This window comes from Olea europaea, unplaced genomic scaffold, assembly GCF_002742605.1.
Source record: "Olea europaea var. sylvestris unplaced genomic scaffold, O_europaea_v1 scaffold531, whole genome shotgun sequence".
Lineage (NCBI taxonomy): Eukaryota > Viridiplantae > Streptophyta > Magnoliopsida > Lamiales > Oleaceae > Olea > Olea europaea.
In genome coordinates, this window is record NW_019263633.1 from 363993 (window position 1) to 382599 (window position 18607).

Sequence of the window (18607 nt, forward strand, 5' to 3'; positions counted from 1 at the left end):
TTTTTTTCATATTCATTTTCAATCATATATTCTTATAATAAAATATTTTCACATAAACCCAAATTTTTTTTTTTACTGTTTAACTATATATTCTCCCAAATTTATTATTCAAAAAGTCATTCTCCACCCCCCCGTTTCCCCACCAAAAAAAATAAAAAAAATAAAATAAAACTGTTTAATGGAAGAACTGAGGGCTAATAGCAAATTTCTATATTTTTCTAAACGAAAAAAGAAAAAGAAAAAAAAAAGGGTTAATTCGGATCCAAATTCCACCCCACCACTCAGCTTCAAACTTGTTTCAAAATCCAAATCTCACCCTACGCTCTGTGATAGTAGCCGGGGTTTACGAGTTCTGCTAGACGATGATCAAAAGCAGGTCTTCTTTAGTTATTTCTTGTCTATATATATTATAAAATAAATCCGTAGATGAACAAACTAAAGAATACAAAATGATTTGGCACTCTCACCATTTCCAGGAAAAAGAAAATTAATTGAGTGCCGATTTATTGTTTTTGCAGATGCTTTAATGTATTTTGATATCTCTGAGTTTCAATCCGTTCTCCCTAAACATGTTACTTTCCGGGATTTCTAGAGGAACCCATTTATTTTCTCACCTTAACAAACCAATTCATCAGTTACCCTTTAAGCCCAGGTAATTGACTTCATGAATCTTAAAATTCAATTATACATCTCACAATATTAGCATTTCCATGGTTTTTTATGTATGCTTATGCAGATGATTAAGTTATTTATATTGTTTATTGTGATTTCAATTAAGGCACCTGCTTCAAGCTGTTGCACCAAGGTACAATTTTTATGGAGCTAGTAACTATAATATATATGGGGGAGAATTCTGTTTTGGATATCGGAGATTTATTTCAATGCGTGAGAATGATATAGTGAAGTTGAGTGGTTATAATGTGAAGAGGCCATCTTCCTCTATTAATCTCAGTCGGCAATATGCTACTCACGCTTCCATAGAAAAGAAATCAAATAAGATGCTTTTGTACTTGACGGGATTGGTTTTTGCAATGGTAGGATGCAGTTATGCTGCAGTTCCTCTATATAGGAGGTTTTGTCAGGCTACTGGTTATGGAGGCACTGTTCAACGTCGTGAGGTAAGATAGCCTCGAATGATTTTATCCATGCTTCCATTCTTCTCTGATAATTTATTAATGTGTAATGATGCAATATCTTGGAGCGATAGAGTGTTGAAGAAAAGATAGCTCGCCATACCAAGGATGGAACACTCACGACCAGGTGTGGCTTTCATTATTTGAATAACCATAATAATTTCTGCCATTCTCCATTCATCTATAATTTAAGGGATTTCCATCTATTTCCAGAATGGTCTCTTTGGATCTTAGACAAGAAGGATGGTGAAAATGGGCCCAACCTATTACTTATTAAAAAAGAGAAATATGAGGAAACTTAAATATGACAAGAAATAATCAGGAATTGGGATTGAAATACACCTACCTGCTAAAATTTCATTGAAAATAATCACTATCCTTCAATAAATGCGAATGACTTCCAAGAAACTCTTTAATATACGTAATTCTGATATTAAGATTTATTTTTTGAGGGAGAACAAATAGAAGCATGTCTATTTCCTCTTTCTAATTTTCTCCATCTTGTTCTCATATTTAAGATCGAAAAGGTCAGAACGAGTTGTTTATGAATTTTGGTATAATTAAGATGGTAGTTGCTCAGAATGGAAGTGATGCTCAAAGAAGATTGGAGGAAACCAACCTGAAGCTTCACCTCTCATTATTCAGTTCTCCTTCCCATTTTCATCCTATAATTCAGGCGTATGGTTCTTATAAGAGATGGTTCGTCTAAATAAAAATATATTTTCTTCAACTTGAATGAACAAGTGTGAGTGCCTTGACACTTCAAAGAATATACAATATCTGATAAATCTAATTCGATTGTTCTAGGCATATTCTACAAAGCAAGGCCCCAGGGCTTTAGTATCAGTAAGAATCCGTGAATCTTGCATTATGTATGTCAAGTTTGGATGACCTTTTGGTCTTGTGCTTACAGGGAGATTGTTGTACAGTTCAATGCTGATGTGGCTGATGGAATGCCCTGGAAGTTTGTTCCAACACAGAGAGAGGTGCTTATGTTATGCGCATATCTGCGGAGATGTCTATTTTTTCCTTTCTGTGTACCTTGTGTTTGTTTTGGCAGAATGCATTGCAGGTATCTTACCTTGTTTTGGATGTTTAATCAAAATTCTATTGTATCTGATTTCAGGTGAGGGTCAAGCCAGGAGAGAGTGCCCTTGCATTTTACACTGCTGAAAATCGAAGTTCAACTCCCATAACTGGTGTATCTACTTATAATGTTACTCCAATGAAGGTATGAATATTCAAAAGCTATTTTTATTGTTCTATAACAATCTCAATTTTCTCAATATATTTCTTGTCACTTCTTCAAAATTCCTTTCAAAACTATTCGTCTCAGGATTAAAAAATCTGGCTAACTATGTTTAGTTAGGTTGAGCTATTCCCAATGCACATCATTTTGTGGGCCTGATGTGAAAGACATTCTTTACTCATGCCATTTTCTTTTAATGAGTTAATCTGCAAAGGATGTGATAGAGTTAAATTTTGTGTGGAATTTCATGGCTTCCTTCAGTAGTGGCATGCATAGTTTAAGATATTCAACCGATTTTGTTATGTGCATTGATTTAGTTCGATTCAATAAAATTACTAATATTTTATTGGGTATTAGGAATCTGTTTTTTTAATGAACTTGACTGGATTAGTTGTCTATCATCTTATGACAGCATAATTACTTTTTTCTTTTCTTCCTTTACAGAGGTTAAGAATGGTAGTATACTAATTGGTGACATACATTTGTCTGGTATGGTCAAGAAATGTTGTTCTCAATCTGAGGGTAACGTAAACCATCCGTTGCTTGACACTTTGACTACACAAAACTGGAGTTAATGTGTAGAGAATTTATAACTGTTACATTTACTTTTTTATTTTTTTATTTTTTATATGAAGACAAATAGTTGTGGCCACATTTCATTATTTTTGAAGTCTAAACCTCTAGGATTCCTTTTATCTTAGACCACATATCATAATCTTTAGATGTACCTTATGAGTATCATAAACAGTCTTCTAGGTCATCCTTCTAGATAATTCTTTTTTAATGGATAGGTTAGGATAATATCTGCAACATGTCCTAGTCAAAAACTCTATGAAATTGTTTGAATCAATGCTACAAGCCTACAACTAGTCTGGAAAATATGTTCTGCCTATATGATGGCACCTTTACTATTAGTGCTTGGCCATGTCCACCCAAACTCTCACAACGTTTCTGCCCCATTTTATGATGGTGGCGAAAGTCTCATTGATCGTGAATTCAAATAGATTCCAACTAACAAAGGGAAAATGTCCTATTTACCCTTGCTGAAATGAGAAGTATGAGAGTGAAGAGGGTTTGATTAAGAGAGAAAAAACAATCTTTTAGGTCTGTGATCTGAAGCCCGAGAGAGGAGTTGGGTTAGTGGAGTCACGAGCAATTTCTGAGTTCAGTCCCTGGGATTTTATAAGGACCTCGTTACAGCCGCCAGTGAATAGGGCTTCAGTTGGTGGCTCCCTTGTCATTAAGTCACCAACTTCCTTGACCTTCTAGCGCTGGACAGGCATCAGCCCCATATATCGTCTTACGACTTTGTGTAAACCAAGTACTCTAGCTAGTTGATGGGCTTTTAACTGCAGTCTGCTTTTAAAGAATATTGAGACATGGAGGGTGAGATGACTGTGCTGATGCGAGGATTCTCATTTGTAAAGGTTTCTTGCAGATTGGGGACAGCAAAGAAACATGGTCAGATAGATTTGGTGAACATGGCATATGAGGATGTGCAGGGAGGAGATTTAATAGGAAACAACACTACAATGATGGGGAATGTTCAAATACCTATTAGTTGGTTATGATTTATTCCCTCATTACATAAGATTTGTGCTTACAAAAGAAATGTTCTGTAAGTGCTGGATTTGGAATATGCTTCGGTTCCATACGGTCACCCATAAGTGGTTGTATTGGGAGGTGACGAGAAATGGTATCTCCTCTTTGACCTAACAAGGGGTGTTTCTCTTAACTTTGATGAGGAAGGAAGACTCCACGCAGAATAATTTGAGAGTAAAATAGGGAGATGAAGAGGATACACTGAAATGGATATTTCTTTTAGTTCGAATTAATACAGGTCAAGAAAATTAGTCTTAGATAAATTAAGAAGTTGGGAGAAAGGGAGTGATAAAGAACCTGTGTCTAGTGATTTTGTTATCATGTTATATGTTGTGTAGTTATATCTAAACCCCTTATAAAGTCTACGATCACCAGCTCTTTTTTTCTGCACTATAATATGATAGGATTCTGATTAGTAAACTTTCAGAGAAGTGGAATGGTAATAGATCTATATGAACCTAGTTGTAATATTGCTGGGAATGGAATTGTTATTTTTGTATTGTATAGCAGCCATGGAAAAACACAAAATGGAAACACAACAGATGGTGGTTGCCATTTAGGCAAAACAGCTGTATGGCTTTAACCTTCCTTTTGTTTAAACTTCAAGGCTGGCACCTATAATGATGAATCCACCAGCAAGCCAAGCTGTCCACACCCACTACTCATCCGCACTCCATGTCTAGCAAGGTTCAATGAAGAAGGAAGAGGTTTGTAGAAAACTCGCCAAAGAAAAATACGAACCATTGGGGGTGCAAGTGCTGTCCAAGCCAAATTCCACTAGTCATGCAAATTCAGATTGGTGCTTTCATCTTGCAACATGCACCATGTCAACAGCCTATATCTACTCTTAAACTGAATAAACACAGTTTGCCTCATAATGCCAAATTAATTTATTTAGGCGGAGCCCTCTAACAAGAGGGATAGACATTACCACTGCACTCTCCACTGGAGCAAAAACCCTCTCAATGTTCTCAGCATCCCAAACTCCTGCCGCCAGGAATAAATTGCATACTGTAGAGACTTCACATGAGGCATTTGAATATGGCTTAAAAGAGTCAGATCGTGTAGCCATGAATCGGAACATATTCTGATTAACCGTCCATCACCCAACTGACACACTGCAGGAGCTCTCGTCCCACAAGATGCTTTTCCAAACTGCCAAGTTACTCCCGTTAACTGTGTCATTGGGAAACTCTGACCCATGCTTGTATTGTGATGATGGCTTTATCTAAAGATTCCTTGTCCCTAAAACCCAGCCCTCTAACAGACTTAGACCAGAAAACCTGATCCCAGCGCACCAAATTAATATTTCCAGAAGCCGCCTCTCCACCCCACCAAAACTACTGGATAATGGCTTAAATATTCCGGCATAAAGATAGCGGAAGTCGGAATAAGCTCATGAGGTATGTTGGCGTTACTTGGACAGCGAATTTAATGACCACCTCCTTGCAGAAAAAGGCCCCGACACCACCCTTTCATGTTTTCTTGAAGTTTGTTGTCGAAATCAAAAAATTGAAATATTTATACCTTGCTAGTTCAGGGTTTAGTGGTCGTTTCATGCTGTCTTTTGTGTTTATATCAGTTTGGCAGCATGTGTTCACGTGTGCATTATTGTGCGCTTGTGGGTTGCTCGTGTTAAGAATCTTGTTGTGTCACGCCTTTGTACAATTAGGTCCCTTTGTTGCATTTGTTTCGTATATGTAGTATCCGTTTAGTTCTTCATTGCCGCTGCATGATGCATCAATATATTAATTTCATCCATTGAACTTTATCCTCCATATAAATTATTGTATTTTGATTTATGACCTCGGGAAAGCAAAGAATTGATTCACATTACTTCTTCAGGCTGCAGTTTACTTCAACAAAATACAATGCTTCTGTTTTGAAGAGCAGCGACTTCTTCCTGGAGAGCAGATCGACATGCCTGTAAGTGTTGTCGTCTCAATTTCTAGTCCAAGTTGCGTTGCTCCTGGAATCTTGATACATGATTATACTTTTGATCTGCAGGTCTTCTTTTATATAGACCCTGAGTTTGAAACAGATCCTAGAATGGACGGTATCAACAACTTGATTCTGTCTTACACATTTTTCAAGGTTTCTGAAGAAAATTAGTGCTGTTTCTGTTATGTTATCACGAATATTTTCCACAGCGAAAGTAGAGGTTCTTCTGGACATCAAAGGATACATTTTTAGAGTAGTATTAAAGACTGCAGTTTGTATTTACTGAAGATGTTAATCTCGTCCAATAGCAAGTCTTGAATGTATGAACTTGAGGCACCATCATCTAAGAATGGTAATATTTTATCTTTTTTCTATTAAATAAATATAGGGGATAAAATTGTTGGCATCTTTTATAAAATCGATATTGGTAACCAAAAAAAAAAAATAAAAAAATTTAGTGTTATTTACTCGAGTTCTATCTGTGACACGTTGCGTATAGAGCTACACGTCAAATGCTTCACAAGAACAGGATAAGAGATGCTAATGAAGCAGCAACAGATCTGATGAGTTGTTTACTAGCTTGAAACATAAGAATTTGATGTTTTCACAGGTAGGTTACTACTCGAATCATAACCTAACTATTATATTAATAACTATATCATTTGATAAGAAGCCAAGAACTGCCCAGAAATGAAAGATTACCTTCCACTTTCTAATTAAAATAACAGTCTTAACAAGAAATCATTGATTATATGTTGAGTTTACAGCTAAATCATCATTAAATCTGTGATTATGTCGAAAAGAAAAGTGACGTGATTTTCCCTACCCACTCCACGCTACTCAATCGAAGTAGGTTCATGATTGTCTGCTTTTGTTATAAAGTTTAAAGAATGGTCGACATGTGGGACTAATATGATTTATTGATATTAGTAAAGAAGAGCATCATGTAATTAAAATTATCATTGCAACAAACCACTATAGTTTGAATTCACTTTTAAAATTGACTTATAAGTGGAGAGAGTGTCCAAATTTGCTTATAAAGCCACAAAGCAGACCTTTCACGAGCGATATAAAGTAATTTATTCCACGCATCTTCGTGACCGACGTCCATATAGCAGCCCATTTTGTCCAGTTGGGTAACTCCACGTGAGCAAACTTCTATTGGAATTAACTCTACTCAATTTGTACTATTCTCAACGAGGGTCCTCCAAGATGGGTTGTCTGCTTTGATACCTATTGTATCCTTATAATTAGCTTGTTGAGAGAGGGTGTCCAAAGTGCTTATAAATTTACAAGATAAATCTTTCCCGAGTAATGTAAGATAAATTAGATCTTTACATTGTTGTCTTATCTAGCTTAATCCAATCACGACCAACATTCCTAAGGTATTTTTTGTACATTTCTATTTTATGTGCGTGTAGTTGAAAATATACATGTTTGGCTAAACTTAAAAGGTACATGTTCATAATCATGTTTTGACTGAGTTGATAAAGCATAATACAAGTAGAACTACTTGGATCATGTATAGGAAGAAAGAAAGTAATAATAGCTTTAAACTCCACATACAAAATTAGATTAAAACTATAAAAATTCGACAAATTATCACATGTGCACCTATGCATCTTTGATAGAGCGAAACTGGATCAATAACAAGTTGACTCTCAAATTTTGTCACGCTTCACTTTTCTTTAAGTTTACAATCCACCATGCTAAACATATTCGAATGTAGAACTTGGACCGATGCTCAGCACTATTGGTACATGCAGTTGTTTTTCCTAATTAGCTGGAGGTTCTTCAGCCATAAAAATGATTCAAATAACATTTGCAAACACAACAATAAGCAATTGGAGTCATTCTAGAAAGAAAATTAGAATGAGCTTTCTTTTCTTTATTTATTTATTTATTATTATTATTATTATTTTTTTTTACATAAATAGATACTTTATGATAAGCCTCAATGAAAAGAGTGGCTCTCCAACAAAAGTACAACTACTATAAACTCCCCTTTTTCGCTCTAGTCAGGCTCTATCCTTATATAGAACTAAAGCTGTAAAAGTCCCTTTGCAAACACTACAATAAGCAATTGATCGAGTTTTCATCAAATGCAACCTTAGATGTCTAGTCAACTATTGTGCCCCAACGCATTCCATTCTTATTTGATTCTGCACTCCCTGATGATTAAATAAATAAAAAGATTTAGCATTTCTTATCACAACCTTTTTTGTATCTAATCTGATCGATTGCGTAAAGCCCGCATCCCTAGGGTGCCATGTTCTAGGAGCCCAAACTATATGAAGGCATATGTATTTACTCATGACTTAGAACAGAAGACACCACTCAAAACTCCCACTGAATCAAGTCTAGTTATGATTAGCTATTCAGTATTGTTTCTTTTTGCTTTTTTAATCCAAGTAAAGTGAACAGTTGAACAAATTATCTGAATTGTGTATATGAGAGGGAGATTTAATCAGAAAGTTTGGTAAAAAAAGGGCCCTGAAGAGGCTGGTAATGGAGCAACAGCAAGTGATTCCTCACAAATCTCCAAACCCCATAATAAATATATCTTTATATATACTTCAGCTTGATCAGTAGTTACACTAATTAAGCCATAGTTTAAGGAGTGATGATGGAAAGCCCAAACAGGAAATCTTCTCAAAAGGTCAGTATTAATAACATTACCCATTGTTCTTAATTTTCTTCTTTTAGCCTCAAAGATTTTACCATCAAACACTTGCAATAAATTTTTTTTCTTACTTTTTTAAGTTTGTGAAGAGTACTAGTTCACAGCCTGCAGCTCCATCAAGTACTAAAGGTGCAAAGAACAGCCCTCCTCGACGACCCTTCAGCAGCCATTCTGTGGTAGGTTTTATGATTGTTTACGTAATAAATGAGAGAGACTGCTCATCAAGAAACCACGCTTTACGTGATTTATTTGACAGCAATAAAAATAAAAAAAAATAAAAAATTCATTAGAGTCCAGTCATGTTGAGTAGTATGCACCAAACACGTCCAAGTAGATTAAAATTCATTACGAGTAGTTCTTTCATAAGGTGCTCATAGCAGTTCAAATGTTCTTTCACATATTATCATAATTTGACTTGCAAGGAACCAATTAAAATCCAATTATATTACAATTTTTTCAAAAAGAATTGGTTTGAGTACAATTAGTTATAGTTACGCAATATCTCTTTCACATTATATCAAGAAACTTAAAACATTCGTCTGTAGGTTCTTCAAAAGCCTCCAATAAAAGAAAACAGCAAACAATTGGATATCAAGCTCCACACTGAAGAAAGAGCAGCCCGACGTGCATTGTTCAATTCTACAGTACGTACACCATTAATCTGAAACCTTTTTATTGCAATAAAGCACAGATTTTACTGTATCGGATCTAGTGCATTGAGAATCACAGTTCGTTTGATAAGCAGTGCACGTGTGCCACACGCGCTGGCCTGTCCAAAGAGCTCAGGGAAAAATATTGATGTGTGTATCTTTGTGTACTTCCGGAACTAATACAGGTTGCAATCAAGCTGTGTATCATAGAGCAACAGAAGAGGCAAGTAGAGAAGCTGCTAAAGGTACATAAACAGACACAATTGAACATGGTCTTAAGAATCAGTTGAAGGTAACAATATGTTTGATTTGAAGCAGGTAATAGAGGAGGAAGAGGTTAAGATGCTGAGAAAAGAAATGATTCCAAGAGCTCAGTTGATGCCTTTTTTTGATAGACCCTTCTTCCCACAAAGGTATTATAATTATATGAAAGAAATGTCCACAACAAAATAGACAAACGAAGCCTTATTTCCATTAAATTTGGAGTAGTCCATGTGAATCTTTTTGCCCCGGCTCCAATTCGTGGCTACATATGTTGGAAGATTAAAAATGATCATATCTTCGATCACATCAAGAGACTTTATTTAGAACTAGGAGCATTTGGCAAGAATTTTTAATGAGTCAAAAGTTGCTTTTGAGATTAAGAAGCTGGTTTTAAACTTATTTAGATAATTTTTTGAAAGTGTCTTATTTGATCAGAAGAACTTTTATAGAAAGTTGACCTAAGGAATCTTTCACGGATGCTTGTCAAACGGAAACTAATTATATCTCACCCACTTCTAACTTCTTGTAAAGATAAATCACGACCCTCTTATAGCCAAAAAGTATAAAAACGATGGACAAGACTCACCCACTTCTAACTTCTTGTAAAGATAAATCACGACCCTCTTATAGCCAAAAAGTATAAAAACGATGGACAAGATTACAATTTGGAAAACATCCATCAGTAAATTTGATCGTGTTCAAGTTCTAAAACAGTTTCAATAATTTATTTTCCAGATCAACAAGGCCTTTGACAGTTCCACGAGAGCCAAGTTTTTACCGCAAGAACTCCAGCTTCATCTCCTGCAGATAAAAACATATTACAGTGTTTTAACACATTTAAGGCATGGATGCGACTGACTAACTTGTGTATAAAGAAGAAATGCTTCGACCATTTAATTCTGTTCTGAGTGTTCATTCCTATCTTCGGTTCTATGAATTTTGTACTTTAATTAGTTGTGAGTTGCAAGGAATAAATGGAATCGGATTCTAATTGAGTTTCTTTTCATTCAAAGAAAGAATTAACCACAGACGATCATGTTTCATCCTAAATTTATGACATCAACTAATTCTTTGTCCAATCAATGTTTCTACTTCAAGATATTATTCCTTTCGACATGCGTCAAAACAACTAGATTAATCTACACTAATTTGTACTTCCACATTTGATTTCGAGTACTACATCGACTTCACAGATGACTTCACCTCTTTTATTTGGATTTATCCCCTAAATTCGAATAAGAAGCCAACAAGTCATCAGCAAATACAAAAGATTTGAATTTTTCAGGTCAAATTGTCATCCCTAAACACATCCCAAGTCTCGATGAACATTGTGAACTTAAGGTTAAAATGAAAGACAAGAAGAGTTCCAATCTCGGATCAACGGTAGACTTTCCATCAGAGGAATTTGCTTTCCTCACGATGTCAAGGTAGAGCTAGTACCATCTTTTTGCTTGGGGCACAAAGCGCCATCCACATTCGACTTGCTCTTCAGTATTATAATTTATTACTGCGATAGAGGTATCGAAAATTTGAACTACAAAAAGTAACAACATTGAAATTAATACAAGAAAGAAAAAAACTATAACTATGTTCTTCAACCATTATAATATGTAACAATAAGTTTCATCCTTTTACCTAACAGCATTTAGGTTTCCATTATTACTTTCGCTAATAGAAAGAAGCAAACTATATACCTAAAAGGATATCCTCCACAATAAGAACAATGTTAGACATTTTGATTTGCTTGTGAACTCGCATGAAGTACTCAAAAAAACAAGAAGTTCTAGTAAGATTTGTAATATGAATACCTTTATACTTTGTAGAGATACAAGATGCCATTTTGCGATGGCCAAAATAAAGTCCTACCTCCATCGTCTCTTCCAAGTTGACTTTTTGAAGAACTTGAGCTCGTGTTCAAATGATTAACGGATTTTGAACACTTCGAACAAAAAGAATTTTGGCATTTCTATAAGAAAGAGGAGATGGTACCTTAATCCCTAGAAAAAAAATGAAAAGAACTCGCTATAAGGTTTCAATGGTACAAATGAGGAGTTGATGAGACAAATGAAGAATTTATCTTATAATGCCCTGGCTTCGATCTTCACCAAGTGTGTATGGTGGAAGGTGATAACGCGGGAATTTACCAACACAAATTACATTGCACACTAGGCATGGTAAGACGTAGTCTGAACCTGAAGATCGATGTGGTGTTTCCCAACGAAAGGAACCTCGAGATAAGTGCAAAGTTACCTTTTAGTTTTTATTTTCAACTCATTCTCGAACTACTTTATAACTCCGTGTTTAATGGTCAAAACAACATCTTTTATTAAACAGAGGATCACAATAAAGACGATATTAATATCCATCTTCAAAGAGCTCAATCTCCTCTTAATTGTCATCCTCTGTTAATGCAAGACTTAATAATGGAATTTTGTTCAATAGGCATTGTCGAGAGAGCCCAATGTACTATTAATATTCGTCCTCTGAGAGCTCAATATCCTATTAGTATCCATCCTCAAATTGATTCTAGCCTCTAAGAATGAAGATATTTGATGTATTGCAGCATGTTAGGCTAAGCTTCACTAAAAGTACTTTTTTTTTTTAAGTAAACCACATCAAGAAAGATTTTATAAAAATTAAAAAATGGGCAACTTCCAAACCATGAAAAATGTATGGGGAAAGAAGTTACTTAGTCCTTGCTTGATAGAGATTGAAATTCAATTCTTAATTCAAGTCAAAGTTAACAATTAGTTTTAATTACATATTTTATAGGTCCCGCGATTTTCCAACCACATAGTTTATCAATTTTTATCAAAATTTTATTAAAATTTTTATATTAATATCTATTGACCTTGGAAAATGGACCTCCACGTGGCCAACTGGGAACAACTTCACGTATATTCCTCCTTGCACACTTGACACAAATGGTCAATCTCTGGCCATTCCTAGCGGTGGTGGTTGCGACCACGAGGACTCCGACGTTCAAGTAAATCAACTGTAATTGTACACAACTAATTTCGATAGTGGAAACTGTTGAACTTTCTATATTATCTCAAGAGGGGAGGAGAAATAGTAATTCTAAATATCTTGAACAAATCTTTGCTTAAAAGATTCGTATCTTATGCGAAACATCGATTGCCAACCAGCAGGCATGTCTTCTAGCTGATGCAACTTGGCCTTGTTCATGCTGATACTAACTACTTCAGATATTTGCTATCTACCTAGATGCTCTAGATTTTGTTCGTGTTGACATTAACCACTTCGAACATTTGCCTCATACCATGCTGCTATACTGCTTTAGCATTTCGGCGCCTTGGAGTATGACATGTGTTGATGACCTAATGACTCGTTGTCAGAAACGCAACAATATCTATCAAACAGGAGTTTAGAAAAGTAACTTTAAAGCTTAGCCAAACGTGACATGTTTCATGTGCTATACCGCTATTTCCCTATCTTTGAACCACATGGACAATGTATTCGTTTCATGTGGACTGCTCTATTTTACTAAAAGGAAAGAAACGGGGTTCGGACTCGAGGGTCCATTTCAAAAGTTTATGATACACATTTGTTTGTCCAACTCTGAAGATTCCCAAATCCTCCGAGGGTTCGCTGTATCCAACAATCTTCTTGCTCTCCTTTCGTCGATTTAAGGTAAGAAAGCTTCAAAAAGATAAAGAAAAGAAAATCCCCCTCTCAAATTAAACCTTCAAGTATCGTGTTCCTTGTTTCTTTTATTAAATCACATGCCGTTTCTTGATGGGGGAAAAAAAAATTGACCTTATAACAATTTCGGGCAAATATTGATAAATTTCTACTTGACTTTCAGAATTTCCTTTCTTGAATGGATCTATTTCGAATATAGGATTTAATTTGCAGATTTTTTTTAAAAATTTTTTTTGTGACTTGGGGTTGGAAAATGACACACTTTGGAAAATTTAAATTAAACAAAATATTGTGTAGAAAAAAAAATTGATTTCATGCGCTATTTTTTTTAGCTCATCTTTAGTTCAAGTCACATTTGGAAACACTGAAATAATCTCATTAGAAGAAAGAAATTTGGTTATTTCTCTTAAACTTGAATTTCTAATTATTTTAGTTACTGATTTATCATATGTTTTTGCCCCTTATTGTAGCAGTAAAATGACGGGCTTCTCCTAAAAATTCCTTCTTTCTATGTGTGTGTAGGGATATAATTCTAGTTTAGAATATCATTTTTTCTCTCAGATAATAATTAGTATTCTATTTTTTACATTTTAATGGTGGGTTAGTGCATTGATGATACACAATGTCTGAGATAAAGACTTCTGGGAGACCAATTGATCAATTATTGGAGAAGGTCCTGTGCATGAATATACTTTCTTCAGATTACTTTCGAGACCTTTTGAGATTGAAAACTTACCATGAAGTGATTGATGAGATATATGTTACTGCCACCCATGTGGAGCCATGGATGACTGGAAACTGTAGGGGCCCTTCAACTGCAATCTGCCTTCTCTACAAATTCTTCACTATGAAACTTACTGTGAAGCAAATGCATGGGTTGTTGAAGCACCCAGATTCTCCTTACATCAGAGCTGTAAGTAGAGTCTTAGCACGATATTTTTCTTTATGTTTTTTATTGTACGACAGACTCTTTACTATTGAGTCATCTGGATACGAACAGCAAATTCAAAATAGTGTCTGGGGATAAGAGTAATAGTGTTTAGTTCATCATAGGGGTATATCTGATGCTTGTTCATGTTCGCTGTGTACTTTGAGGGATTCCATCAGATAATTTTATTACCAACAACATAGTGTGAAATATAGTTTAAATAACCTCTTGGATTTATGCTTCTGCTTTGTTTCTAGTTCTGAGAATTTGTATAGGTATAACGTATTTGGTCAGTTCCCTGAGCATTGAAGTTGGAAATAGGTATAATTTACCTATACAATGCTTTACATGGACTTGGGCTTCGAGCTAGGGTTTATAACATGCTTCTCGGTTGTGGGTATTAATTTAGGGCATCACTTGCATGTGTACCCAATCTATTACCTATTCTGATTTTGTATGGTCAATTTATTTAGTACTGGGAACAAGCATATGATGTGGAGGGCTAATTGTACATTGACTTTGCAGATTGGGTTTCTCTACTTAAGATATGTTGCAGATCCAAAGACATTGTGGAGTTGGTATGAACCATATTTAAAAGATGACGAGGTATAAAAGGTTGCCTGAATGATTTTTATTATTTTAAGTTTTAATTTGAGGAGTTCTCTTATTTGAAGTAATAATATTAATATGACATATTCTGTGGCCTTGCATGAAGCAGAATGGACAGCATTCTTTAAGTTGGAATTGCCTTTGAAGGAAAATATTGATAATGAAGTCAAATGAGATGAATTGCTTACTGGTGATGTGGTTTATAGTTGTAACATCTAGTGAAGGTATATGACTATTGTAGTCAAATAGTGAGATCTGGAAGGAACATTGCTGTCTTAAATTGTACTCATTTCTTTCTATTTTCATCCACCGTTACACTTTTGGCATGTTCCCCTTCATTAATAGGGTATTGTGCCTACATGTTTTGCATGATTGCATTAATTGATATTTGGCAAGATAATCAAACACATCAGTGGAATTACACAATCATATGCATCATAGAAGTCCATTCTTGACCTGCTACCACTGTTAGGTTGTACTGTTTCTCTTGATGTTAATTTCATGCCAGGTTTTAGTTACTGCCCTATCTTTCTTTGCCTTCTAGTGACATTGCCATCTTTCTCTATGGGTTATGTGTGGACAGAATTTGCATATGATTCACGAATCTTCTGTTCTGTGATTCTCCTGATGGCTCAGGATGGAAGGGTTTCACAGTTTGTCAGTGGTCATCAACATGATTCTCGTAAAAGTGAACTGCTTGTGTGATAAGACCTGAATTGACAAAAAATCTTGTTTTACTTCCAAATGCAGTTATACATGTATTAGTTATCTTTTCTAATCATTTATTTAATGCTGGGGTTGAGGCTTTAGACTTGACATGGTCTTTGATAATAAGATGCAAGGATATAAGTAGCTCTGGGAATATTTCTTTCAGTAATTTGCAAAATTTTCCTTAGTGGTAAGAAGCCATGGTCAGAGAGCTGTATAGGACTTGATTGTACAATTATGGTCTTGAATTTTGTTTGTTGACCCGTGAAATTTAATTCTATCTCAAGTACGTCTATCATTGATTGTTTCTAAAATTATGAGTTTGTGCCGTAAGTTCCTTTGGGGGTTCAAGAAACCATTGGTGTCTTGGAATCACATTTGCTTGTCAAAGCTTGAAGGTGGCCTTGGCTTGAGAAACATCAAAAGCTGCAACATTACTTTACTTTCCAAAACACTATGGAACATCCACAATAAAAAGGATTCTCGTCGGATAAAATGGGTGAATTTGTTCCATCTCCGTGGCATTGACATTTGGGAATATATGAAGAAGAAAGGTGACTCCCCATTGCTTAAAAAAGTGCTAGAAATCAGGGAAAAATCATTGAGCAAGAGGGCACGATTCAAGCAGCTGCAAACAGGTTGTATAGCTGGACACATGCTTTGGCTGGGATTGCTGGACAAATTGCAAACGAAAGAGAGGTTACGGCACTTAGACTTGGATCGAAACTATTCTTATCGTGGGTGAACGAAGGAGACAGCACAACACCTATTTTTTCTTGTCCATTCAGCAAAGCTATATAGGAGCAATTTCGTTGTTGGCTGGCTATTAGACGCAACATGTCAACCTTGTTGAGTTCGTTGAAGTGGATTAGAAAGGAAGGCCGAGGAACAAGTTGGCAAAGAAAAGCTAAGTTTATGGCACTTGCTATCACCGTCTACTACATTTGGATGACAAGGAATATAAATATTTTTGAAAATCTTAGAACAGAAGTCGATTCTATTGTAAGGACTAAAACACACGTATACAATGTTATGTTTATTTGTATCCAAATGTTTTGATCCGGTTTGAATCCTTAGCTGAAGGTCATTAGACGATCGTTTGTACATCTTATTTTTGTTTACTCAGATATGTTTGGTGTACATGTTTTTCTTACTTGATCTTGGGTTTGCCTAGGTATACTCAGCGTAGTTGTAAATGAGTTTTGATCTATTAAATTTTACATTAGAGCAATGTCGAGTTAATTGTTCCAATGGTCACTGAACTTAGGTCCATGTCTTTGATTAGCCACTAAACTTTAAAATGTTGAGTTTTGATTACTGAACTTAGGTCCATGTCTTTGATTGGTCATTGAAATTTAAAATATCGAGTTTTGGTCATTGTCTTCAATTGCTCACTAAACTTAGGTTCATATCTTAGATTGCTCACTTAAATTTAAAATGTCTAGTTTTGGCCACTGAACTCTGGATATGCCATACGTTACTCACTAGCATAACTGTTGAATTTTGAAAAATATCGAGTTTACAGTAAACAATATACAACGTTTTTCAAAGTTTAATGAGTAATGTACAATATTTTTCAAAGTTTAGTGACCAAAACTCTATATTTTAAATTTCAGTGAGCAATTAAGGGCATGGATCTAAATTTAGTGACCAAAACTCGACATTTTAAATTTTAGTAGTCAATCAAAGACATGAATCTAAATTTAATGACCAAAACTCGATATTTTAAAGTTCAGTGGTCAATCAAGGACATGGACCTAAGTTCAGTAACTATTGGAACGATTAACTCAGCAATGTCCTAATTCCAGTATGATGAGCAACTGAGTGGGAAATACATGAAAATAACCTAAATAAAGAGGCTATTTTTCCAAAATGACACTTCACCAATTTTATTATATAAATATACCTAAAATACCCCTCCTTTTGAATATTGCATAACAAGCTAATATAATATAGAAATCCTGCATTTTAGTCCTTAAAATTAAATATTACTTGATAGATTTATTGTTTATAGATTTATTCGATTTTTTGATTTATTTGACTTTTGTTCGCTCTAAGTAGGCCTCCTAATTAGTATCAGAGTCATAGAGATCATGCAAATTAAAATAAGAAAAATAGATACTTATTATAAATTAGAAGAAGGAAAAGGAAGTTATATATTTTTAAAACATATTTCTAATAAATTAAAAATAATGACATTTTTTAAAACATATTTCTAATAAATTAAAAATAATGACATTAACAATAGTTAAAGATTTACCTGAAGAAATAAAAGAACAAATATTAGAAAAATTAATAATAAGAACAATAAAGGATACATATACATATGAAAAAANGGAGCAGGAGCAGGAGCAGGAGCAGGAGTGAAAGCTTGCATGAACCTAGCAGACGCACTCAGCATCGTCCAAGTCCCGCTATGGATGGAAGCAAGGAAAAGACGTCTGTATCCAGTAATTTGGCCAAGCTTAGGGATCTATATGGTGACTTGAACAATCAAAAGGCAGATGCAGGCAATGAAAAGGGTCCTATCAAGCCCAGTGGTACTGAGGAGGTGATCAAACTTGGTGGTTCTAAATGGAGGTAGTTGGGATCAGTTATTGAAACCGATTTCTTCTCTACTACCATGTTTCTGATGGAGGAATACCATATTCTGGTCATCAACAGACTTTCCTGGTAATTTACATTTTAAGATATCGTGATGTGTGGACAAATGGTTATCGGGTAATGCTCACAATGTTGATGTGCAACAAACAATTTGTATGTTATTTTCAGTGAATTAATTATTTGCTTTTCTGATGATTATTATCATAGTGTGTGCTTTTTTCTTATTCAATGATCTCTTTGTTAAAAATAATATCAATGACTGAAAGGAATGCTTTTATAGTATTTTCTTGTAGAGGTGAATTCGAAATTCTTTTGATTGTGTAATCTTCAGAAATTCATATTTTCATGTAATCGATTTGTAGGACAGTACTTAAACTAGATTACTAAGAATTTCAGAATTAATTAATTGTTTAATTGAATTCTTTCATAGATACTTGTGCTTTTTAGAAAATTTGGTGCAGTTAACATCGATACAAACTTGCAATGGCATTCTGTTTGCAGTTAAATATGGAAGTTTGCCAATTTTTCCATTTTCGTCTAATTTCCATAGAATCTATCACTAAAATTTCTCTC

The 18607-nt window shown here is 34.9% G+C and overlaps 3 protein-coding genes across 5 annotated transcripts; all 3 read left to right on the plus strand.

Moving 5' to 3' along the window:
- Nucleotides 1-217: 217 nt before the first annotated feature.
- Nucleotides 218-6331, plus strand: LOC111388833 (cytochrome c oxidase assembly protein COX11, mitochondrial). 2 transcript variants are annotated; one of them, XM_023013644.1, is made up of 8 exons: nucleotides 219-376; nucleotides 519-652; nucleotides 779-1118; nucleotides 1208-1260; nucleotides 2047-2119; nucleotides 2260-2364; nucleotides 5830-5910; nucleotides 5992-6331. In XM_023013644.1, exons 2-8 carry the CDS (start codon nucleotides 570-572, stop codon nucleotides 6094-6096), a joined length of 840 nt encoding a protein of 279 aa, XP_022869412.1. In that variant the 5' UTR covers nucleotides 219-376; nucleotides 519-569; the 3' UTR covers nucleotides 6097-6331. The 2 variants fall into 2 exon arrangements, with proteins under 2 accessions (XP_022869413.1, XP_022869412.1); XM_023013645.1 differs by lacking the exons at nucleotides 5830-5910; nucleotides 5992-6331 and adding an exon at nucleotides 2827-2865 and having other exon boundaries at nucleotides 218-376.
- Nucleotides 6332-8030: 1699 nt separating this feature from the next.
- On the plus strand, nucleotides 8031-10396 carry LOC111388842 (protein TPX2-like). 2 transcript variants are annotated; one of them, XM_023013656.1, is made up of 6 exons: nucleotides 8031-8584; nucleotides 8698-8784; nucleotides 9154-9252; nucleotides 9444-9503; nucleotides 9577-9671; nucleotides 10258-10396. In XM_023013656.1, the coding sequence occupies exons 1-6, from the start codon at nucleotides 8549-8551 to the stop codon at nucleotides 10331-10333; spliced, it is 453 nt and encodes a 150-aa protein (XP_022869424.1). In that variant the 5' UTR covers nucleotides 8031-8548; the 3' UTR covers nucleotides 10334-10396. The 2 variants fall into 2 exon arrangements, with proteins under 2 accessions (XP_022869424.1, XP_022869423.1); XM_023013655.1 differs by having other exon boundaries at nucleotides 8034-8584; nucleotides 8689-8784.
- Nucleotides 10397-13020: 2624 nt separating this feature from the next.
- On the plus strand, nucleotides 13021-15724 carry LOC111388836 (pre-mRNA splicing factor SR-like 1). The gene is made up of 4 exons (XM_023013647.1): nucleotides 13021-13173; nucleotides 13791-14098; nucleotides 14639-14719; nucleotides 14832-15724. The coding sequence occupies exons 2-4, from the start codon at nucleotides 13808-13810 to the stop codon at nucleotides 14865-14867; spliced, it is 408 nt and encodes a 135-aa protein (XP_022869415.1). The 5' UTR covers nucleotides 13021-13173; nucleotides 13791-13807; the 3' UTR covers nucleotides 14868-15724.
- The last annotated feature ends 2883 nt before the right edge of the window (nucleotides 15725-18607 follow it).